Source organism: Triturus cristatus, chromosome 4_2 (genome assembly GCF_964204655.1).
Source record: "Triturus cristatus chromosome 4_2, aTriCri1.1, whole genome shotgun sequence".
Lineage (NCBI taxonomy): Eukaryota > Metazoa > Chordata > Amphibia > Caudata > Salamandridae > Triturus > Triturus cristatus.
Genome location: NC_140586.1, coordinates 781204380 through 781230529, shown reverse-complemented (window position 1 = coordinate 781230529; position 26150 = coordinate 781204380). Strand labels below are relative to the sequence as shown.

The 26150-nt window shown below is 47.0% G+C and overlaps 1 protein-coding gene across 3 annotated transcripts in view; it reads left to right on the top strand.

The window, feature by feature from the left end:
* Positions 1-26150, top strand: part of LOC146835037 (cytochrome P450 4B1-like) — a 276047-nt gene that overhangs the window by 41686 nt on the left and 208211 nt on the right. For all 3 annotated transcript variants that reach the window (XM_085602698.1, XM_085602699.1, XM_085602697.1), the window contains one exon: positions 17612-17756. In XM_085602698.1, the coding sequence (XP_085458824.1) occupies positions 17612-17756 (145 nt within the window). The remainder of the gene's footprint in view (positions 1-17611; positions 17757-26150) is intronic.

Genomic DNA, 26150 nt, shown 5'->3' with positions numbered 1-26150 from the left:
GGTGTCGCAGCTGTCGCCAGCCGTCAGTGACATCCGCTCCTCCTCATCTCCATCTTTGGGATGGCTGATTGCTGGCGCGCCCTTTTTTTAGTTTTATTTGACCTGAAGCCAGTTGCATATTTTTCAGTTGCCCAAAGAATGGCCCGCTGAAGAGAAGAATATTTAATGGCGACTACCGCTTCCACGTTCTGAAATCCTTTTTCAACGTTAAGTTCATAAATTTGCCTTTTCTGATATATTCCTTCTCCTTTTGCCAGACAAATAAATACCCATGATTGGGCAATTTAGAGGTAGCCCCGCCTTCAGGCTTGATAGGCCACCTGACGTCATATTTTTTCCGAGTGGAAATACTGTTCCGATGTGATGTGCTAAATGTTTATTTATAGTTTCTTTTTCTGTCTTGAGCGATGATGCTTTGTCACAGAATGTGTTTTCAATCGACAAAATGTTTACTATAAAAATGATTTTTTTTAACCCCTTCAGTGCCCGCCCCTTTCCCCGCCCAGTGCCGGCCGTTGCATTAGCGGGCGGGGTCTATGACGAGCTGGACTCGTCATGGGCACAGCGCCACCGCGGCCCATGACGAGTCCAGCTGGGCACTGAAGGGGTTAAAGCGTGCACTCCTAGCCAATCGACACCCCTGTTTGAATTGGTTGCCTACGGCTTCTCACAGAACCAAATCTTGAATGGCCAGCCGTCTGATTTTCCCCGAGGCTGTACGCAGAATGCTACCGTGAGTCGTTACCGTGCAGCGTTTCGTAGATAGCCGTTTCTATGCTCTTTATGCCTATCAATATAACCTCCAGCTTTCTTAAACCACATATAAAAGCCTTTTCTGAATCGCCTTACAGGGAGGAGCCTGGCTCCTCACAGGTATCTTACCAGAAAAGAGTTTTAAATATTGTTTTACTAAAATATGGTTGCCAGAATTTCGGCTACCAACATTTTGTGAAGGAAAATATACATAGTTAAGTATACTTTCATAATACTTAACTCCACAAATACGTACGTTCTGGAAGGTACATGTGGGCTTACCTATATTAAATCTATATTGCCCTACGTCTACTTACCAGTATTTTGGCAGTCTGATACTCTGGCTATGATACTTTTGCATTTATATCATCCCGATCCTTCTTTATGTTGCACACCCAGGGCCGGACTGGCTGTGGCGGGCACGGTGCGCCGCACGGGTGGGGGCCGGTTTCAGGCCCCTGGGGGCCGTTTTTGTGATAGGGCCGTTTTTGCAGCATAGCTGCAAAATCGGCCCTGTAACAAAATCGGCCGAAAACCGCCCTGGCAAAGAGCTCGGCGGCACCCCCGTCCCTGGGGGGAGGGGGCCGGCAGAGCACTTTGCCAGGGCCGGTTGTGGTTCCTAGTCCGGCCCTGTGCACACCACCCACCTCCGTTTACTTTAGACCCAGTCAGTATCTTATTTTTGCATCGCAATATTTTTGTGCTTGGTATTCTGACATACAATTCATTCCAGCCTGTATTCTTGTCACTCTTGGAATGTCTCATCCAAATTGTTATGCAACTGTCACTTGGTTAGTTAGGTACAGTAAATATCCAGGGGTGTGCTAGATGGACGCAGAGCTATATTTGCTAAGCGAATTGACACTGGTATTTTCTGCCTAGGCTGTGCCAAACTATGTCGGAATATTTCATTTGCTTTGGCGCCTTGAAGATGGCGAGCCCCATGTACAGAGCAGAGCATCATGGGATATTTATCAGGCCTCCCGGAGATGCTGTCATGTTTTAAAGTCAGTGCATAGTCCAGGGTGAAATGAGAACCAAAGAATGTTTAGGGCTGGTGTCAGGAAAGCAATGGACAGGCATAAAAATATAAAACGAACTAAAGTCTGCAAGTACTTGATCTACAGAATTACATGCAAAGAAAAACATCACAAGCATGGAAATAAAATCCATGTGTTTGCGTTCGTAGCAAAGGCTGTTTGTTCCCTTATAATTTGTAATGTCTTTATTTGTACTTTTAGGACCTTACATTCAAAATTAACATCAACCGTAGATTCTGTGAAAATCACTTTAATCTCCCCATTTGTCATTGCCTTTGTGGTTGTAGTGTGCAATAACAAGCATTTGCAATGCAATAGGTCTCGCATTTGCGAGAGATGAATCTATTTGCATTGTAAATGACAATGTCTTTTATTTGTTTTAAATAACAAAACATAGAGGCATTGTCAGTTACAATGCCAATAGCGCAAACTCGTGTAAATGCGAGACCTATTGCATTGCAAATGCTTGTTTTAACAGTGAACGCGGCATTCACGTACATAACACATGTATGTGCAGTGGCAGGAATTGGATTGGCAGCGCAGCTGCTGTTTTTTGAACGGTGAACTCGTTGTGCTTCGATGACGGGCTGGCCGCTGCCACAATTAACACTGGCTCTCAAGGGTGGTTGCTGACGCAGTTACAGCTGGTGAAAGAAGTTAGACCATATTAGACTAAAAGATGATAGATTTGTGGTACACAGGAGCTTTTGTGTGCTTTGTGTTACGATAATGTGTCTGAAAATTAATATAATTGTAGCATTTACATGCTGCGCATCAGGAGAAAGCAGTAAGCATTGCACGCCAGTAGAATAAAGGACGGGTTTTTGATTTCCTCTTTTGCACAATTTCCACGGATCAACAGTGACATGTAATCTTTTTAAATTGGGATAAAATAGGGCTGGATGGATAGTTTTATCCAGGCTTCTCTCTGCCAGTTCTGCCTGTGAGGTCGAAATGAGAGGACTCAGCTGGCTTCTGGAATACGTTGCTGTAATTCTGGGGTTGTGGCATATCTGACATGTTTCCAATCAACTTCTCATGATGAAACACGCTCAAACAATTGACAAGTCATTTCCAGGTCCGGCGGCGAAATCATAGTTTGCCCAACCCTTGTGAAGACAGAACAGCTAGCACTGAAAACGAGCAAGTCGGGGGCGACAAGTAATACAAGAGCAGGAGCGGCAACCGGAGTCACAGAGCAGCCTTGACTCCACCCACTCAGGTGTCCTGAATAAATTAATCTCCGCGCGCCTACTTAAAATGTATGTGGCCTTCTGTAACGTATGTGGCTTGCGTGTAAAGCGCTCCAATATTTACGGATCGAGTTAGCGCTGTATTACAAAAAAATGCAAACAATTGGCAGTCTTTTCCCAGTCAGCGGCGGGTTTGCAGTGCAGAATTCACGCCGCCCTTGTGAAAACATAGCATGGGCCCCTGATAACTAGCAGGGCAGGACGGCTCTTAAAAACAAGAAAGTGAACGAGTGGTGCGTGCTCGCTGGGAAAAACAAGCGGCAGCAAAGCCGCGAAAGTTAAAGCATTTGTAACCTGACCCAAAACAGATGGCAGGCTGCGCGCGCTGCTGAAGCTGCTGACTTTGGATCTGGAGAGCAGGGTTCGAGCCTGGCGTGGGCTGCATGATTTAATTATTTAAAAAAAATGGAGATCTCGGAGTGGGGGTGGGGAAAGACACATTAAAAAAATAATACACATGGAAGGGGAGACAGATATAATTTAAAAAAAAACGGTTGAGAGGGACAAATGTAGCATCTGAAACCAAGTACAACAAACGGTGCGAGGAGGTGGCTCAACAAATAACGCTGCTGACTTTGGAGTGGGAAAACAGGGTTCGAGCCTCAGCGTGGGCTGCATCAGTTAAGTGTGATTTAATTATGAATAAATTAAACGTAACTAAATTAACAGGGTCGGGTAAATGCAGGAAGCTGCCAGATGTGGAAATGCCAGCAGCAAAGAAAAAAAGTAGTCCCTAATTAAAAAGATAACAGCCAGCAGCGTAAGTTAACTGTAGTTGGTCCATGCTGCTTCCTCCAGAAAAGGAAGAAAAAGGAAGTGATGTATTGGACCACAAGCCAACAGTGAGCAAGATAAGAACAGCAATGCAAGCGACAAAACAAAGACAAATGCAATGGGAGGAGATTCAGTAGTACTACTGATTACTTGATGCATCGTGGAGGCAGTGCATGCGCTGTCTATGCGAGACCTAAAAAAGGGGCTTGGCTTGGAACTTTCCATTTTGGACAGAGGACCTCCACAAATTACAGAAATCCCTCTCCTTCCACTCAAGAAAAAGGTAGTTGGTAAATCGCTAACATTTTCGTAAGCTTCCCATTGTATAAATGGTCTAACTCATTGGTTTGATGGTATGGCAACTCCTTGATTGAGGTAGTATTAGGCCAGCTGAGGGTATGTTCCAATAGATCTCCCACGTAGTACTTCACCTTGTTATCGATAAGCGCTATTAATCTGTAGTTTTCGGGTTTTGATTTGTCACCGCCCTTAAAGATTGGTGAAATGATGGACCCTTTCCAGTAGGCTGGGATTGTGGCACTTGACAAAGCGTGGGTGAACAAAAGGGCCATGTACCTGTTCCTATTTGGCTGGGTTGGTATTAAAAATGGCTTGGGGGATTTCTTTTGGGCCAGGAGCGCCTGTGATTCTGCCTTTAATTATCTGTCATTTAGTTGTGGCCTCATTTAAGGGTTGCTCCTCCTCTGAGAGGCTGATCACCTTTAATGGCCTGAAAGGTTCAGTTCACGCTAGGAGCGCCTGTGATTCTTCCTTTAGTTATGTGCCGGTGGTAGACAGAAATCAAATAAATTAATAGAAAAATTCTTGGTGTCTCTCCAAGGCCCATGGGAGTGAGGCAAAATTGAATAAATATTCAAAAACAACAAATATGTACTACACACTACTGCAATCAGCAAAAACATATATCATGAGAAATACATCTAGAAAACACAAACAAATAAAAAAAATTACATGGGCCTGTTCTAATATTAATGCTCCTAGAAAATGGAATAAAATGATGAATAATCAGAAATATCCACTGGATCAACAAAATGGTGGTCACACACCATATGGCATGGACCGGCAAGGATGGAGGCATAGAAACAAATACAAAATGTTGCATTCAACACACACATTCTCACATGCACATTCTCACACATGCATTCTCTCACACACACGCACACACACACACACACACATTAATCTCACACACACACACACCCACACACATGCATATAGTGGGCAAGCTAATGAGAAAGAAAAAAGGATAATATTTGAATGCATGTGTCTGGACTACTAGAGCCACCCTGATCCTAGCCACCAACAGGCATATGCAGGCCAAAAAAACATGAATCTGGCTTAAAACCAAGGCCATCCACAAGCCCTAAAATGATATCTCTAGGACACAAGCAGCAGAAATATGAAAAATATATCCAGGGCCTACAGCAGACTAGGCCCCAAAAAGGAAAACACAAGACAATAAAGACAAGTCTGCATAAAAAATTCAAAAACACATGGAAAATGAGGAAATGTTGTGAACCCCAGGTCCTAGCCATCCAAAACTGTCCATTATCATATTAAAATGTCAATAGAAGCAATAAGTATGTGTACACGTTTTCTCGCAGTCATTGCTTTCAGAATGGATCTCCCATTCAAAAACTCTTTTCTCCTGGAAACGGTGATCTCATCTGTATTCTGGAGAAAAAAAGTGTGTTACTGGACCAGGACATCTGTTTCAAACCTTAAGCTGCAGTATACTCTAGAAATAAGAGTAAGACTCCCCTAGGTCTAAAACAGAACAAGATGACTTTAGCTGTAGCCCAAGCAGTGTGCTTAATGACTTTTTAAGTTAATAAAATCCAGTATGACCTACACCTTTGGGATAACACTTCTAAAGATGGTTATAGGATCATATCCTTCTATGTGTTTCTGGTAGACCATAAATTCATAGGTTGTTTCTTCTTTTGCAATTTTGTAAGTCTGTGGCAATCTTTTTGTGGTTCTTAATCTTAGGTTGCAGTTCATCCACTTTTGCAACTGTACCTAGTGTATTGCTCACTCTTTGTTATACTTTCAATATTCTGTGCTCAATATTAGACCATTCAATATCAATGCTCTGGCTCTTTTGATTCTTTTATGAATGGTTTTACTAACCTATCTTTCTCCAATAGCACTTTCAGTGATGAAAGCAGAGGATTTTTTCATGGGAAGCAGGGCCTTTTTGGGGTGCTTATAAGAGGAAATGCAGGTACTATTTAGCATCTTAGCACAGGTAGCAGACTTTGGAATACTAGATGTCAAGACATCCTGTTACGGCTACTTGGAATTCTTTCTTTAGGAAGACACAGATCAGGTATCTCAACAACTCTGAGAATGTGAGATGTTAACAATAAAGTGGCTTTACAATAAGGGTTGAGTTCCTTAATATTTCCCATGGATAAAGAATATGAAGAAAAATAGTCAGTGAGGCTAATATTGCGTCAAAGGTAAATAACCGCAGACTCTACAAAACATTTAAGAGAACCTAATTGATTTGAAAGGAAAACAATAAGTTATTAAATATGAATCCCTGCAAAGTGACACAATTCACTTGAGTCAATAGTAGAAGAAGTAAATGGTTCCTTCACAAGACTCCTTGTTTCAGAGTGAAATTTAAATGCATACATAAAGTGACAGGTGTGACTTGGAGAAGCTGAGGGAATGCTTTACAAAACTCAGTTTTCAGACTAGTAAGCCAAACCACCGACACCGGCATTTTGGAACAGAAATGCTCAGAGGTGCCATGGAGCTCTGCTAACAGACAGACATCTGCAGCTGCACTCAAGTCACGCCCTTGTGACATGTATCTTAAGTGTACATTATGTATGTGTGTGGTTGGAAAAATACACAAAGAATATTGGATGGATTGGTACACTTCATTGACATTTATACCCATTGTATTCCGTACCCATTGTGGGTGGAACTGTAACTAGCGCACGCCTAAATCCTTGTGAATACTCACAAAGTCACTACTTTGTTGGTATACACCAAATTTGCTATTTATGTCCTAAGCACTCGGTTTGGCCAATTTTGCACACCCATTCAGAAATTACATGTGTAGGATGTAGCATGCGAGGAGTACATTAAGCCAAATAGAAAACATGTATGTGCGTATTTCATCCCTCCACTTTCTTCCAGTATGTGCTTCAAGAATATCGTGGCAATGCGTGCTTGATTACCGAAATTTGGAAATTGGCAGCAGTACGATATCTGTAACTTGGAGGATACATGTAGTATCTTAACCTAAACAAATATAACTGGTAGTAAAAATGTTTATTTAATCAGCTTTTGTATGGTAAGTAGCTACCCTCTTGAACTGGGCAGCAGTATTTGCATGCTGCAGAACCTTTGCATTGAAAACAAACACCTCTGACTGACCGGGAAGCTCTGGCGTATTTGACAAGTGACAATTTGATCAGTGACGCCGTTACAGAGAGCAGCCCTTCCATAATTGAGCATCCCCACTTGCAGCCTAGTAAACTGAGCAGAATTCTAACATGTTTCAGCCGTGTACAGTGTAAATGCATATGAATCTTTAGGTAACTTCTTTGCATCTTTGCAGATAATTTGTGTTCGGGTGAGTTCATACTGTAAGGCCTTCCAGTTTTGTTGGGCCCACTTCTATTCCAATCTCAAAGATGATGTGCCTGCATTGCATGACACAGGGGTACCAGGATTAGTACTTGTTCACAGCCTTCTATGATATTCCTTCTTCAGCTGGTTAAGCACCTTGAGTAAGCTATGTTTTTGCTTTTCCAGAATTCTTCTGAAGATAGTAATGCAAATCAGGTACACCGATATATTCCTTTCAACCAGTGTTCGCACTATGAGTTTCAGAAATGTTCCCGGTGCTCTCGATAAGCGCATGGGAATCCTTGTGAACATTTAACGACGTAATGAAAGTTGAAAGATGTCACCTCCTGTTTCTTCTTCCACACTGGCATCTGTTATTAAAATTCCTCAGTGCGACTACTAAAACTCAGTGCCTGTCCAGCAAGTCTTTTGACCCGGTGTGTCATGAACATGGGCCCCAGTATTTCTCTGCTGCTCCTTATTCAGTAGTCAATGCAAGTTCTGATATCAATATTTTATTGCAGGCAACTATACGTGGCGCTGCATAAAGCATTTGTCTCTGACAGAGGCAGCTTAGGCTTTATCAGTGGAAACTCTGTGGTTCCTCCACATTTAATGGAGGATGGAAACTCAGAGTAGAGGAGCTGCTGATTTACTGTGCGTAGGAAAGTTCCCCTTTTTGACATGGTCACCCCCACTTTTTGCCTGGTATTTGATGCAATTTTGAGTGAAGTGCACTGACTTCTCGGTAACCAGGTCCCCAGTGCCAGTGTTCTTTTCCTAAAACAAGGAAACTGTTCAGTTTTTCCCCAATAGGCAACGCCTGTAGCACCCTATAAGGCCCTAGTAAATGATGCCCCTGGTACCTAGGGCATTGGTACTGAAGAAGTTCCCTAAGGGCTGCAGCATGTACTGTGCCACCTTAAGGGACCCACCACCAACTCATGCCATTGCAGGCTGCGTGAAATGGTGCAGACAGAAGCTCACTGCCAGGAGCACCGAGGTAGAAGAGAGCTCTGTTGCAGGACACATAATTTGTGTTGGCAGAATCAGAATGAGCATCACCAGAACTGGGGTGGAACCTAGAATGGCAATAACATCTGCTGGATATTGGACACGAAAAAGTCACTAATAGTTTCCAAGGACATGACCTTGGCAAAAGTTATATTAGTTGAAGCCCTGAAAATACCCTGTTCTGATAAAAAGAGAACCAGACAAAGCTTGGTAGGAGACCTGAGAGCCTGTGTACCCCTGGGATGAATCAGCAATGATCCAAATGCATTGCACAAATCCTATGGCATTCCCTGTGCACAATATGTAACCCATGCATGAATCAGCTTGCGGAATTGTCTCCGTATGTTTGCAAATTCCAAGAATTCAGAAACATATACAAGCACGAGACCGTCAGACAGCAAATGTAGATTTTCAGATGTCTTTTACAATCATAGTGCGCAGGCTGGACACATTCCTTTTACATACAATATGTAAAACACCCTAGAAAAGGGCTACACCACAAAAACTCTCAAAATAATGATGTACCGTGTATAAGGAGTACAATCTTCTGGCAATGACAGCTTTCAGCTAATGTACCACTATTTCGTTAAGGCAAGGTGCTATGGCGAAAATAGCTCAGAACAGTATTGCAAAAATGGGGATAAGAGAACAGAGCCATATGTACAAAACCAGTCTGCTGGTTGTATAACCTCCTGTGCGATGCTTTGCACGACGCACAGCATCTCACCATGGCACAAAGGCGTAGTTTTTATTCTGGAAGAATACCCTTCCATCACAGGTTACTAAGACATCTGCAGAAGGGTCAGGTGCGTTGGATATGTGCTGAGCCCTACAGCACACATGCAACATGTTGGTTTCTGGGGAAATCATTGCATTCCTCTTTGTTTGGGCCTGTTTCAGCTAGGTGTTAGTTTTTGTTGCAGATTCCGGTCAGGCTGCCTTAGTAGGACAGGCTTTGTATCAAAGACTATGGGTGTTTGCAGTTTTCTGACCTTGGAAAAGCCCCTTTGAAGGCAAAGTGACACAACATGGGTTTGGCTCATTCAAAAGTCTACCTTAGCCGCACGGAACACCTTTCGATTTGGAAAGTTATTCAGAGCTGCCTCTTTGCATTGCTTTGCATCACGCCGCATCATGCCTAGCTCCAGCACAAAACACTAGTAAATCTTGGATAACATTTTGCAAATTAGGAATTCTAGGTCGTCTCTGTACATTTGCTCACAGAAAAGAGAAAACAAAAGTAAAGATTCATAAGATTTTTTGATAAAATAAAAAAAGTATGTAACCATTATATAGCAGTACAAATTTCAGAATAGGTTTTTAATTGCGACAAAAGCTATACAACCTTCTGTTCTATTTACCAAAGAGCCGCGTCCTTTGTTAACTACTTATGCATTTATAGAATGCGCAGCAACCCAAGATGCTCCTGTTGCTATAGGACCCAATAAGATCCCTACCAACAGCTGCACCTAATGATTCTCATGAGAAAAGTCTGTTTTTTAAGCACCCTGTCTATTTTCAGAAGGTTAAATTCACCTAGAAGAGAACTCCAAACATGAGCCACTTGGACAATAAAAGAGTTGCTGCTGTTCTTGCCATTCAGTGCCAGTAATTAGAGGTTACTGCCCCCTGTGAAGTTGATCAGAGCCTGAGCTTGGCTTAAATGCTTTCAGCAGTTTTCCTGATGCTCAAAGTACCAGACAGAGGGATTTGAAGTAGATCCTTTTCAGGCCCAGCAGCTACTGTAGCGCCAAAGAGATGTAACTGGACTTAAGAGTCAACAAGTGCAGCTTTTTGTAAAAACTGCAATAGACGGATGACCGTGACTGCAGCTCAAGTGTGGCGCATATCGCCAAAATCAACTTACAAAAAGACAAAGGCATGTATAATGCTAACCGGCTGCAAAAATTATATAGTTGGCCAACGATAGTGAAGCAGTTTTAGATAAAAAAAATCTATTGGGAGACTGCTGAAAATTCAGCTTCTAGCGGGATCTTAGGGAATTGCCTGCAGGAGTGTGGAACCACATATGGTCCTGGGTGAGAGTCGACCCTGCAAGGGAGAGCCTAGGGAGTGTCTGCTAGGGTTCATAGGATGTCAGCTTTGCTAGGATTTAAAAGGGAAGATGTTGTAAATGTTTGCTGATTGTTATTGATGGTTGATTGTTCAGAGCTGCATCTTAGAGTCTTTCAAGCTCACCATGATTTGTGTGTCCTACGTAGGTAAGAACATAGGCACCATACAAGGTAGTGCAGATGCTTAGCAGATGGTCAACACTAGCATTTATAAACCAATGGCCACTCAGCCATGTAGCTAGTTTGTGTGAAGTTTAAAATAAAGGCAGGGCAACCAAAGCCAGCATTCATATTATTCAAGTGTATACTAAGATTCAAAAAGCACTAAAGTAGAAGTGGGTGGTAGGCCATGTTGAATGCAGCTGAAAGGACTGACAAAATAAGTGCATTGACTCAACAGTAATCTATCTTCAGTCTCATCTCATCAAGGACTGAAATTGTTACTAATTTGGGGCTCGTTTTAGGTTAGTAACCTGTTAGTCAGTAGTCCAGAATGTTTTGAGACATGGTGAAAGTCAGCATTTGAGTTGTTGCTCTGCTTTCCAGTAGTTTTGGCAGAGAGGGTAGTTGGCAGACAGCTCAGAAGATTCTGGGTCACCGGATTCAATTACGGCTTTTTCAGCAGTCATGGGGCTATTGGCGATGCTTATGCTAGGGTAGCCAAACAGCATCTGGTAAAGATCTATGGGTAAGAAGAGGAATTGTGTCATTTCCTTAGAGTTTATTGGGAAAGTGTCATGAGGAGTATGACGAGTGACAGGTTAATAGAGTCTTATCAAAGTCTTCTTAAGATGGGGACTGAAAGTGGACAGGGTAGAGGGCGCCTTTTATTGTCATTATTTTCTGTACTAGGTGCTCTTTAATGTCCCAACTGAATGAGAGATCCTTTATTTGCACGGTGTTGTGCACCTGCAAATTATGGAATTTCTGCTTCCTTTTAAGCATGTACTTTTGTGGCACTTATGTGAGTTGGCCAAGAGGATTCCCCAAAACCTACTCAGCTTCCAGAGTAGTATAATAGAGCAATACATTAACCATGTATTCCTTTGTATGAGTACACATAGCTGAAGATTCTAGCACACCGAACCCCCAGTCAAAACTCACCCCCTCTCAAAAAGGTTGGGGGTTCCAGTCAACGTGCATTGGCAAAGGAACAGGTGAGATTAACCGGTGGCACTGTGTGTTGAGTGTACAATAGAGGTGTTGCACTTTGAAGTAGTGTGCAGCTACCTTCTCAGAGAGTGTGTATACTATAGCATGGGAGGCAAGTCCTTAGATTATTTCATGTGTTGGACAATTTACCCTGCACCCTTCAAATTCCAAATCTAAGCATACACTGTCTAATGGTACACACATTCTCTGACTAGGCTCCTCAAACTATGAGTGCTAGTGTTGTTGTGTTGTGTATACTCACTGTTAGACCTGTCAGCCTGAAGGTGGTCTTCCCCCAAACGTTTTGCCTTCCTTTTCCATTTCTTGCTTATCTCGATTTTTGCTGGCCGTGGGACTCTGTGCACTTTACCACTGCTAACCAGTGCTTAAATGCACGCGCTCTCTCCTTAAAACATGGTAACCTTGGTGTAGCCCCAATTGGCATATTTAATTTACTTATAAGTCCCTAGTATAGTCAGTACATGTGCCCAGGGCCAGTAAATTAAATGTTACTAGTGAGCCTGCAGCATTGATTGTGCCACCCTTAAGTAGCCCTTTAAACATATCTAAGGCCTGGCATTGCAATCTGTTTGTGCAATTTTACACCGCCATTTCGCCTTGGCAAAATAAACTTTTTACCGGACACAAACCTTCTTTTTTAATACATATTTTTAATACATATAAGTTACCCCTAGGCTAGGCCCTGGACAGCCCAGAGGGCAGGATGCAGTGTACTTAAAAAGTAGGACACACACTTTTAAGTTTTATATGTCCTGGTAGTGAAAAACTCTTGAATTTGTTTTTCACTAATGGATGGCCTACCTCTCCCATAGGATAACATTGGAATGACATTATTTCATCTAATAAGCTGTAATTTCCAAATAGGAGCAGCTAACTAGTTCATGTTTGGTCACTTTGGAATTGTAATGAAAAGTCCTCACTTATGGTGAAGTCTGATTTTAAATTACAGTTTTGAAAAAGACACTTTCAGAAAGTTGGCATTTTCTTGCTTTAACCATTTAGGGGCCGATTCTGATCTCGGTCGGAAGGGCACCGAATCGGGTTCGGCTGGAAAAACTACAAGCCGTATGCGTGTTTTCCGGCCGACTCGTACAGCTGTACGAGCGAGCAAGTACGATGCGAGCTACATGAAATTTACTGACCGAGTCGTTCCCGGGTCCGAACCGCTCCGTACGTCCCGGTCGGAAGCAATGGATGCGATTTACAACCGAGCCAGTACGATGCATGCGTCGGACAGCCTGTGCGAGCCGGAGTGTCCGGCTCGCAAAAGCTCCTGGAGTCGGACTTTGGGGGTCCGCATCGGACCCCCTGACACCCGCAGCCCTACGACTCGGACACAAGGGGAGACCTATGGGTCTTCCCAACACAGGCATGTACGGTGCGGGTGGCACCGACGTGTACCCACTGTAGGGGGCGCACTTGTTGGAGACGTACCCATTTAGTCAATGGGAGCCCATGTACACGTCGTACAACCGGCTCCCATTGACTTCTATGGGAGTCCGACCGAACCGAGTCCGACAGCATACGTGCGCATCGTACTCGCTTGGTCGGACTGTAGGGGTCTGGCTCGGTCGGAAAACACTCCGGATCCGACTCGGTCGCAGTGCTTTCCGAACCGGATCGGAATCGGCCCCTTAGTGTCTGTAGCCTGTCTTTAGGTCACATGACTTTGTGTATGTGACAGTTGGACTTTGTGTATTCCTCCTAGACAGGCACCCACAATAGAGAGCTTAGGAGTGCCTGGATGGGCCATCACTGGAAGGCTGGGAGGATGGAGCTGAGCGCACCCCTACTTACACTTGAATAGTCTGTGTCCTGCCTCCAGACAAAGGATTGCATACCCCTTGTAGTTAGTCTGGAGCCAGGATGGGGAAGGAAGGATACTTCTCCCTCACTTCAAAGGCACAGCTGGGGATAAATACTGGACCTCAGGCACCAGCTCTTCAGTATATGTTTTGACCTGTGGGTACTGAAGACTGCCTTGCTGCTGAAAGGACTGCCACTCTGATGGACTGCTGCTGTGAAGGACTGCTTCCCTGCTGTGCTTCCCTGCTGCCCTTTTGTCTGGGTGAGGACTGGACCTGCATCTGTTGAGCCCGGGACCCCAAAGTGACACCAAGGTTTAGTTGGCTAGCCCCCTGTCTTGTGCCTGAGGGACAGAAGGCTTCAACAACCTTAAACCAGCATCTGTGACTCTACCGTGCCAAATGATGCCATCCCAGTCCTGGACCCTTGGAAGTGTGCTTAAGGTGGTCTGCCAACCTCTGTGGATACAGCAGAACCAAAGCTTCTCCTCAGCTGTGTGGCACAAAGACCCGCATCGAATTGCAACTCTCGTCTCATCAGAACCGCTACTGCATGACACATCCTCAGTGCAGTCCCTCCCGTCCCTCATCAATGGCAGCCTCGATGAAGATCCTGGACTCCGCATCGAAGTCCCACAGCTCCTTGGAAGCGACGCATGCCCTGACTGTGCAATGCATCCTTGACACTGGATTTCAAATTACAAGCCCTCGTCGATGGTATCCTCGCCAATGATGCAGGACATCTCACCACAGCCTTGCAGCACCTTGGAACTGATGCATCGATTTGAATGCGCGAGGCGTCTTGGATGCGGGTCCCCACAATGCTCCGCAAACCAGAATTTAAGCTACTTTATTCAGCGGGCCAAACTGGGTCCCTGTAGCCGGCCCATTCTCTATACTAGTCGGCCTGAACTTGTGACTTTGTCCCAGTCCGGCGTGACCAGATGGCCACAGTTGGTGCTTTGTGCTCTTTGGCTCTATTTTATACTAAAACCTTTAAAATTATAAATCTCTGGTTCTACTGTTTGAATTTATGTCATTTTGGTCTTGTTTTATTTATTGAAAAGTACTCTATTTTTCTAAATTTGGTGTAGGCACTTTTTGAGGTGTATTTTTACTGTTTTACTGTTTGAAGTGTTGCACAAATACTTTACACATTGCCTCTAAGTTAAGCCTGACTGCTCTGTGCCAAGCTACTGAGGGTTAAGCATAGGTTCATTTAGGGTTTGCTTGGGACTTCCCCCGATAAGTATTGTGGGTGCTGCTGGAGAACGGTTTCACCCCCTCAACCAGTAGCCCAATTTCTTACACTCACTGACTGGACGTAGAAAGGCATTTTCTTCCCCTTCTGATTCTAAGTTTGTGAGTCTTCTCAGTTCATGAAAATTCACATCTTCAAACCGGGTATCACTGGAAAATCTGCTTTAGTAATATCTCTGATTAAAAAGCTCTACGTTTCTTTGATATATGTATGTATAAATTTCTGATCTAACATAATAAAATGCTAATTGAATAACATAACAGCTACTATTAAATACATTACAAGGTAAACAATAGTGATGTAATTTTACAATTAATTAACATATTAATTATTTAATTTTAGTTGTAGGTATACAAGAGTGCATGCTTATAGGTACAGAGGACACATTTTATTATTGGAACAGGACCACATTAGACATGAGTTGGTGTTCACCGAGCAATATTATATATGGGGTAGTATATTCTTGAAATCAGATCATGAATGGGAACATTGAAACAGGCAGCACATTGTACACCTTAATTTAAAATTACATTTGTTTTTTTACATCACACAGTTCTATAGTGCGTAGGGTCAAACGATTATTAGTCTAGTGATAAATTAATAATACTATTGCCAATGCTAATAACAATAATATCGAGTTAATACCAATAAAGTTACAGTACAGTATATAATAGATTAAAATTCGCTTTTACAGATTTTGAACAAGCTTTGACAAGCCAAGAGCTCTGAGCTTTACATAGCTGATCTACTGGCATACATATGCATGCATCAAGACGTATGTGCTTGGAAATCTTGAAATGTGGTTCCGTTACTGCCATGCAGCATGACCCTTCCAATTGCAAGCATGTGTTGAGACACATTTATGCCTGCATCATTACACCCGTGCAGAAGCTTCATGGCACAGTCACCATTTTTTTATTTTTTTCCAGGATGGCAGATTTATCAAGGCTTTGGGCTGGTGCACAGACACAAAGAGTGATGCAAACTGGTGCAATGTGACTAATTACTTTCCAGGGCAAAAGTTTCCAAAACATAATGCAAACAGCACTTTGCACTACTTACGTTACCTTGCATAAATGGAGAGTTCCATGGGTGATACATTGGCGATCCCAATGCAGCCTCCTATGGTTTTTCATTCAAAACCATATCTATTAATATTAGTAGACAGAACTTCATGCCGAAAAATAATGCATCTTGAGGCATAAGGCAATCATACAAAAGCAGAAATGTTTTTATCACTCCTAACTTTTCGGACATTGCATGTGGGATGCATTGTATAGCACATTACCAATGTAGGAAAAGTTTTAAAGATAGCCTACAGGACAAAACCAATGCTATATATAGCACACACAAAAATTTGACACTAAGAGTCGCAAACTAAAAGAATGTGTGTGAGAGCATATTTTAAGGAAGGAGCAGCCCAGCTGCAAATTCAATGATAAAAATGTTTTCAACAAAAAAAACGAATATGAAGGAGAAGTATGGGGGATAGTGATGGTAAATGCTATATTAGGGATATTTAAAATAAATAAATAAATAAACAGAAATGCAAGAGGGATGGGGTGATGGTGGGGAAAGAAATGTATGAGCTTGAGGGGGGGCGGTGGAGGGATGCAATGGGGAAGCAACACACGTGGACATAGCAATTAATACACATTTACTCTCAGGGAGTGCTGAAAGCAAAATAAAAAATTGTCCCCTCAACTAAGCAGTGGAAGGCTACAATTCATCCAAAAAGAATGACTTGAGACTAAAGGCTCCTAGGGGAGACAAACACAATAAAAGGAATGAAACTCATGTAATGAGGAACACGAACGTGACATAGACAACAAAGCCATCCAGTCATGACCAAGGGGATGAGCAAACTTCCACTCTATGAATATGTAAACAAAAAGTCTGGCTAACTCAGCTAAATCTCACTATAGCAGAGACTTAAAAATGGAAGTGTTAGTTGATAAGGTGTCATAAATAATTGTATTCCAATTGTTCTTCCAATCAATTTCTGTTTAAACTTAAATAATTTAAATAAATTTAATGAACGTTGGGATTGCTTAGTAAAATAGTACAGAAAATGTACAGAACCATTTGCTAACCAATACTAACATTTGAAAAAATGTTCATGGTCCTGATTCCTGGTGGGCCAGTGAATACTGATCCTTGCCAAAGCCCTGTTTGCGTATGGTTTGGAATTCTGAGATTTACTGTGTAAAGTTTATCCAGTCAAAGTTGATGAAATGTATAGGGAAACAATGTAGCTCTGGATGTAATTCCTCAGTGCCCTGAGGAAAACTCGGAAATAGAGGTATTTGCCTGGTACGATAAATACCCTACCCTTTTCTGGCCCACATAATCCACATTGAATCAGGGTCTAGATATTTTATAGTAATTATTAAAATTAGCCTTGGCTGTTAAAACATCCTGCTTTTTGTCAATCAATCATAACATTTTCTGAAAAACTCAAGTAGGTTTATAACTTTTCAAAGAAGAGCTAGATTGAATCATAGAAATGTATGAAGGCCTTTTATAGCATTTAACTAACTGATACCAAATATTTTTCAAATTAATCAGAAATTAATTTTAAGACAATAAGGAACAAATCGAAACATTTTATAACATGTAAATGATACCTATATATTGTGTTAAAGTTTGTCTTCTTTTTTGGTTCACTATGCACATTATTTTACTCATTAAACATCATAAACAGCAAAATGTAACGAAACTGGAATTATTTTCTGTCCATTTAATGCAGAATGCAAGTTCATATTTCCATGTCACCATCACAAATTCTAAACTTGTTTGAAGATCTCTGAACAAAACTTAACATTAAAATATTGTTTTCTGTGTTTTGTAGTTTCAGCAGGATGGGACTGATTTAGATATATTAACTCGCTGGGCAGGACAATATCCATACGGACATCCTGTTTGGTTTGGGAACTTTGCACCTGTGCTATTCATCAACCGGGCTGACTATGCCAAAACGTTACTTGGCAGAGGAGGTAAGAAATAGACATTTATGGTCTAGAATGTAACACACAATTTGATGAGTTCCAATAATCCTTTAACAGAATGACTCTTTGACGAACAAGCTGCTGCAAATGCAACACACTATTTTAAAATATTTATAGTATTTCAAATTTAATTAGAATAACGGAATTGAGGTACTAACATTTTGGTGCCGATTCCGATCCTGTAAAACCCGGGTACGAACCGTCGTACGGAGCATTTTCTCCGTCCGACTCGTACCCGGGAAAACCACCTTACAAACCCGCAAGTACGATTCGTACAGAAATACCATTTCTGTACGATTCGTACAAAACACCGACCGGCTAAAATATTCCCACAATTCCGATCCGGGACACCGCGTACATGACGTCCGGACAGAGTCAGGCAGTGTTTTACGAACAGCAAGTACGATTCGTGCCTACGTCACTCCGCACGTAGCATTTTTTACGGGAGCCAAAAACTGCCGGGAAATTGAGGACGACGCGAGGAAGGAGCACCTGTACGCGACAGACAGCCATGGACCCCATCCTACGTGTCATCCCGGCCCTCATAGCCTACAACCTGGTGCACAGGAACCGAAGCAGATGCCGCAGAAGGTCAGAACAACACCCAGGGGCAAAGGTGGGGGGCAGGAAAAATAACCCCCACCCAAGGCAAAATGTATACATGCTCCAGGGACTGGTCACTCGGGGGGGGGCGTGTCCACCAAGGCCTGCGTCCCACCACAACGGAAGTGGACGTGGACGCGTCCCGTCACCACAACAATTGTGGTACGCACCGTACCCACTCCTTAAGAGCGTGGGTACGGGTCGTACCATGCCTACCCCTACGTCACCCCAACATTGGGGGTACGGCCCGTACCCAGGCCTGAACAGTGTGGGTACGGGTCGTACCACGCCTACCCCAACGTGACCCCAACAATGGTGGTACAGCCCGTACCCAAGCCTGAAAAGCGTGGGTATGGGTCGCACCACGCGTACCCCTACGTCACCCCAACAATGGTGGTACGGCCCGTACCCAGGCCTGAAGAGCGTGGGTATGGGTCGCAACACGCGTACTCCTATGTCACCCCAACAATGGTGGTACGGCCCGTACCCAGGCCTGAAGAGCGTGGGTACGGGTCGCACCACGCGTACCCCTACGTCACCCCAAAAATGGTGGTACGGCCCATACCCAGGCCTGAAGAGCGTGGGTACGGGTCGCACCACGCGTACCCCTACGTCACACCAACAATGGTGGTACGGCCCGTACCCACGCTCTTCAGGCCTGGGTACGGGCCGTACCCCTACGGCACCTCAACAATGGTGGTACGGCCCGTACCCAGGCCTGAAGAGCGTGGGTACGGGTCGCACCACGCGTACCCCTACGTCAAACCAACAATGGTGGTACGGCCCGTACCCACGCTCTTCAGGCCTGGGTACGGGCCGTACCACCATTGTTGGGGTGACGTAGGGGTACGCGTGGTACGACCCGTACCCACGCTCTGTAGGCCTGGGTACGGCACCCCAACAATGGTGGTACGGCCCGTACCCAAGGCTTCAGAGCGTGTGGGCGGGTGGGTGGGTGTCGTGCTACGATCCACATCAGTGGACAGAGACATAGGGGTGTGTGCCTATCACTCCCAGCAGTGCCCAGACATATGAGCATATGAGGGGTGGGTGCAGAGGACTCCCAGCAGTGCCCAGACATATGAGGGGTGGGTGCAGAGGACCCCCAGCAGTGCCCAGACATATGAGGGGTGGGTGCCTATCACTCCCAGCAGTGCCCCGACATATGAGGGGTGGGTGCCTATCACTCCCAGCAGTGCCCAGACATATGAGGGGTGGGTGCCTATCACTCCCAGCAGTGCCCAGACATATGAGGGGTGGGTGCAGAGGACTCCCAGCAGTGCCCAGACATATGAGGGGTGGGTGCCTATCACTCCCAGCAGTGCCCAGACATATGAGGGGTGGGTGCAGAGGACCCCCAGCAGTGCCCAGACATATGAGGGGTGGGTGCCTAACACTCCCAGCAGTGCCCAGACATATGAGGGGTGGGTGCAGAGGAACCCCAGCAGTGCCCAGACATATGAGGGGTGGGTGCCTATCACTCCCAGCAGTGCCCAGACATATGAGGGGTGGGTGCAGAGGAACCCCAGCAGTGCCCAGACATATGAGGGGTGGGTGCCTATCACTCCCAGCAGTGCCCAGACATATGAGGGGTGGGTGCCTATCACTCCCAGCAGTGCCCAGACATATGAGGGGTGGGGTGCAGAGGACTCCCAGCAGTGCCCAGACATATGAGGGGTGGGTGCCTATCACTCCCAGCAGTGCCCAGACATATGAGGGGTGGGTGCCGAGGACCCCCAGCAGTGCCCAGACATATGAGGGGTGGGTGCCTATCACTCCCAGCAGTGCCCAGACATATGAGGGGTGTGTGCATATCACTCCCAGCAGTGCCCAGACATATGAGGGGTGGGTGCCTCTCACTCCCAGCAGTGCCCAGACATATGAGGGGTGGGTGCAGAGGACTCCCAGCAGTGCCCAGACATATGAGGGGTGGGTGCAGAGGACCCCCAGCAGTGCCCAGACATATGAGGGGTGGGTGCCTATCACTCCCAGCAGTGCCCAGACATATGAGGGGTGGGTGCAGAGGACCCCCAGCAGTGCCCAGACATACGAGGGGTGGGTGCCTATCACTCCCAGCAGTGCCCAGACATATGAGGGGTGGGTGCGGAGGAACCCCAGCAGTGCCCAGACATATGAGGGGTGGGTGCCTATCACTCCCAGCAGTGCCCAGACATATGAGGGGTGGGTGCAGAGGAACCCCAGCAGTGGCCAGACATATGAGGGGTGGGTGCCTATCACTCCCAGCAGTGCCCAGACATATTAGGGTTGGGTGCCTATCACTCCCAGCAGTGCCCAGACATATGAGGGGTGGGTGCAGAGGACTCCCAGCAGTGCCCAGACATATGAGGGGTGGGTGCCTATCACTCCCAGCAGTGCCCAGACATATGAGGGGTGGGTGCCTATCACTCCCAGCACTGCCCAGACATATGAGGGGTGGGTGCAGAGGACCCCCAGCAGTGCCCAGACATATGAGGGGTGGGTGCCTATCACTCCCAGCAGTGTCCAGACATATGAGGGGTGGGTGCAGAGGAACCCCAGCAGTGCCCAGACATATATGGGGTGGGTGCCTATCACTCCCAGCAGTGCCCAGACATATGAGGGGTGGGTGCAGAGGAACCCCAGCAGTGCCCAGACATATGAGGGGTGGGGGCCTATCACTCCCAGCAGGGCTCAGACATATGAGGGATGGGTGCCTATCACTCCCAGCAGTGCCCAGACATATGAGGGGTGGGTGCAGAGGACTCCCAGCAGTGCCCAGACATATGAGGGGTGGGTGCCTATCACTCCCAGCAGTGCCCAGACATATGAGGGGTGGGTGCCTATCACTCCCAGCAGTGCCCAGACATATGAGGGGGTGGGTGCGTATCACTCCCAACAGTGCCCAGACATATGAGGGGTGGGTGCAGAGGACTCCCAGCAGTGCCCAGACATATGATGGGTGGGTGGCTATCACTCCCAGCAGTGCCCAGACATATGAGGGGTGGGTGTCTATCACTCCCAACAGTGCCCAGACATATGAGGGGTGGGTGCAGAGGACCCCCAGCAGTGCCCAGACATATGAGGGGTGGGTGCCTATCACTACCAGCAGTGCCCAGACATATGAGGGGTGGGTGCCTATCACTCCCAGCAGTGCCCAGACATATGAGGGGTGTGCGTCTATCACTTCCAGCAGTGCCCAGACATATGAGGGGTGGGTGCCTATCACTCCCAGCAGTGCCCAGACATATGAGGGGTGGGTGCAGAGGACTCCCAGCAGTGCCCAGACATATGAGAGGTGGGTGCCTATCACTCCCAGCAGTGCCCAGACATATGAGGGGTGGGTGCAGAGGACCCCCAGCAGTGCCCAGACATATGAGGGGTGGGTGCCTATCACTCCCAGCAGTGCCCAGACATATGAGGGGTGGGTGCCTATCACTCCCAGCAGTGCCCAGACATATGAGGGGTGGGTGCAGAGGACTCCCAGCAGTGCCCAGACATATGAGGGGTGGGTGCAGAGGACCCCCAGCAGTGCCCAGACATATGAGGGGTGGGTGCCTATCACTCCCAGCAGAGCCCAGACATATGAGGGGTGGGTGCAGAAGAACCCCAGCAGTGCCCAGACATATGAGGGGTGGGTGCTTATCACTCCCAGCTGTGCCCAGACATATGAGGGGTGGGTGCAGAGGAACCCCAGCAGTGGCCAGACATATGAGGGGTAGGTGCCTATCACTCCCAGCAGCGCCCAGACATATGAGGGGTGGGTGCAGAGGACCCCCAGCAGTGCCCAAACATATGAGGGGTGGGTGCAGAGGCCTCCCAGCAGTGGACAGAGACATGGGGGTGTGTACATCATCCTCCCATTAGCAAAACTCCATGGGTGCTTGAAGGCATCCACAATGTGCGACTATGTTGATAGTGCCATGACAACACATCACTGACAGCAGTGTCCCACTCCCATGAGGATGGATGTCCTTCCCCCACTGCATGACACACCACATGTGGGTGTGATGACAAATTACACATGCATACCCACCCCTGGCGGTGGCAGCACAATACACACACTGAGATCATGCAACAAGACTGTATCCTCATGTGAAACCCCACTAAACTAAGAGTGCCTAAGGGAACACACACTGTCACCCACATTCCAGGACTGATAGGAATGTACAGGTGCTGGGGCAGCCAACAAGTTGTTGCCTCCCATGGAAGGAAAAGGGTGGAGTACCCACAGATACAATGCCCACAATTGTCAGTCAGGTGCCCAAATACCCTGCAGAACAAGTAACACATGTGTGCTAGGCTGGGAGTACACACATGCATAGTGCGGAAAAGGGACCATGTCCACATTAAGCCATGGCAACATACTCCATTCACAAGTACAGTGACTACCAAGGATGGCACAGATGATGCAGGCGTAGACATTGCTGAGCAGGCATGGGCAAAGTTGAAGGGATCCCTCACACAGCAAGGAACTGTAGACACAGGTCAGCACAACAATTGGGAAACACCCTGCAGGGAAGAAGTCAGGTGCCACAGAGGAAGGAACACTCCTTGGGACAATGTCACCATACAGTAAGAGCTTACATGACCAAAGATTATTTGCAGAGACCTTGTGATGGCACGCAGATACCAGGGTCCTCCCCATGAGCAGCACACTACAACATTTCCCAGACACCTAACACATTATCACCACCCCAACTCAGGGAGCAGCAGCACCAACAGCAATACCAGAAAAGCATTGGTGTGCAAATGAAAAACAAAATGCTTTAGTCAGCATAAAAAAAAATTGGATTTGAAATGTACACTATATACAAGGCCCATAGGCCAGTCCATATGCGAATTCCGGGGGGGGGGGGGGGGGGGACACATTGGGACGCGTCTCCCCTAGCTTGCCTGCACAGTTCACAGTTCCTTTCCATCCACAGGGGGGGGATCATGTGGGGGGGAAGGACCAGGCACTGCAGGGACAGGAGGGGCAAGGGTAGGTGTTGTGGGTGCAGGGACGGACGACTCCACCACAGGGGGTGGGGCAGCGCCAAAGGTGGTGGTTAGGATGGCACTGCACACGGTCGCAAGGTCTGCCAGCGTCTCCCCTGCACCCGAAGGAACCACAGGCCCCAAGGAGGAAGGGGGGTCGGAGGGATGGGTTGCAGCGCTACTGGGGGAGGGTGTGGACAGGGGGGGGACTCAACTCCCCTGCCTGGGGACTTCCTCGACTGCTTGCGGGGTGGTGTCACACTGGGGCTGAGGGACAGACTGGCCATGAAGGATTCTTTGTCCGACTGTTGGGCAGGGGAGCCAAGGGGAGTGGTTTTGGAGGAAGTTGGTCGTGAGGACTGCGGACTCCCACTGTGGCTGCGTGGCTGCCGTTTGCCCCCCGACCCAGTGGGTGTGCCTACTTCCCCCTGTGTGTGCGTGACTGGAGGAGTGCGCTTGGCCTTCCCTGTTGGTGTGCTGCCTGTGTCTGGTGGGGTGCGTGCATGGGGATGTCTGGGTATGCTTGGGACAGGCATGGGAGTGGGAAGTGTGGATGGGGCAGGGGTGGGGGGGGACGGAGCGCTGCAGGAGACCCACTGCTGCCATCAGTGACGAGTCCATGGACCTCAGCAACATCCGTTGGTCAGACATCGCTGATGACATGCCCTCCATGTACGACACCATCTGTGTCAGCAGTCTGGTGTGGCCATGGAGGACATTAAGCAGCGATGTCTGACCAACCTGCAACTGCCGCAGGATGTCCACAGACTCGGCATTGACGGCAGCAGGGGAGACAGGGGCAGGGGGTGCGGTGCCTGGCACGAAGGAGACATGTGGTCGCCTAGCACGGACAGAAGGGACCCGAGCAAGTGGGAGGGCGGTGATGGGAATGGAGGGGGCGGCGAGAGATGTACTGCTGCTTTCAGCTGTGGGAGCAGCCTCCGTCTGCTCTGGGAGCTCAGCCTCAGACCCGTCAGCGTCATAGTCTGTGTTGGGACTGGACAGGTCCTCCGCCTGACTCCCCTCGCCCTCTGTGCCACTTGCTGCGCCAGACTCCCCAGCACTGGTGGCACCGGTGCTGGATCCCTCCTCCACGTCCGTGCCGGTGTCTCCCTCGGTGTCCCCCAACGATGCTGTGGGCAAGGTGAAGAGACAGGAAATAATCAGACACCTGTATACATATGACACATGAGTCCAAACTACATAGGTCACAGTGCATAGCATGAAAAGCATCATGAGTAACATCTACAATACTACGCACATATGTAGGCCATGCACTACACAGTTGGTTGAGCCACCGTGCCACTTTGAAACAATGGAGAGCAGGACACAACAGCAAAGAACTTGATATCGAATTATACAGAGAAGCTAGTGTCTGTGGACAGTCGAGCACAGCATCTGGACCACACACCGTTGGCAAAAATGGATGAGCAGGAACCATGTCTTTTAACTTTTGACACATGTTGCAAAGCACAAACATTAAACCCTGCACAACATGACTGGGTCAATACTTGTTGAGTGTCTGTCCCGACTATCATCACACACAGGCCAGACCTGGCAAGGAGACATATGCTTTGGACATGTAGGCCTTGCCCGCACAAACCCCCCCCTACCTGAGACAATGTGATTGAGACAGAGGAAGGACTTACACCTCTTAATCAGGGATCACATTAATGGGCTCCATTAAAGCCTAATTGCACTCTACCTACCCCTCGTGGGGCTGACCACACATATTATTGACAAACAACCATCATCAGATAGTTGTACACAGACACACAGGCACTGGCCAGTGTGAGGATGCACAAGCCACATTGGGTCACCCTGTACAGTGTACACATGTAGCACACTTTACATAAATACAAATGAGGCCAGGGTACAATGCCACAGAGGCCAACCTATGCTGAAGACACTGAGAATGTCCACAGTGTTGGACGACACACATGATTCCTAGGAAAAGGTGTCTCAGGGGACAGTAGTGGCCACACTGCTCCATGGTCCTGGATAGATCTGACTGCAACAGGAGCAACTGTCCCCGCAATATGCATATCTCCCCCTCATGCACATCATGTCTGAGGCCACAACATCGGTCATGCATGCTGCAAGGCAGTTCATTTTAAGCCTCACACTCCTATGTTGAGACTCTGCATCAGTGCCAACAATCATGGACCCCCAAATGACTGAACTGGACAGGGCACAGGCAAGGTCCCAACACATGTCACAGACCACCACCACACATGATGCTGCAAGCATTGGGCACTTGGATTAACTGCCAGCCTAGATTACCTTGTGCAAGAGTGACTACACACAGACCAGGGAACACATGTCAAGGAGGGGAAGGGAGGAAGAACAGGACCGGTTGACTTTGGGGAACAGGATATGCACTGCACATATAAACCCTGGTAGTGTATCCAGGCGACTGAGCACTTCCAAAAGCTGGTGACACACAACAAACACACATGTACCTACCCCCTTCCTGCTGCTGCTTCTCCTGTAGCCACCTATCCATGTCAGGGAAGACCACCGCCAGGACACGCTTCATTTGGTGGGTCAGGCGCCGGCGCCCGCGGTTCTTGCCCTCTGGTGAGTCCCCCAGCAAGACCCGGGCGATCCTCCTGGTCCAGCACCGGATATCCTGCCAGCGTTTCCTCACCTGGGCCAGGCGCCGACTGCGACCCTCCACCGACCTCACGGCCCTGACGGCCCGCTTCCAAATCTCCCCCTTGGCGTAGGTGGCTACCTGTGAGGATGACAAAGTGAGACAACATCAATACACCTGCTCCATGTCACAGAGACACACATTAGAACAATTGGGCTTGTTTGAAC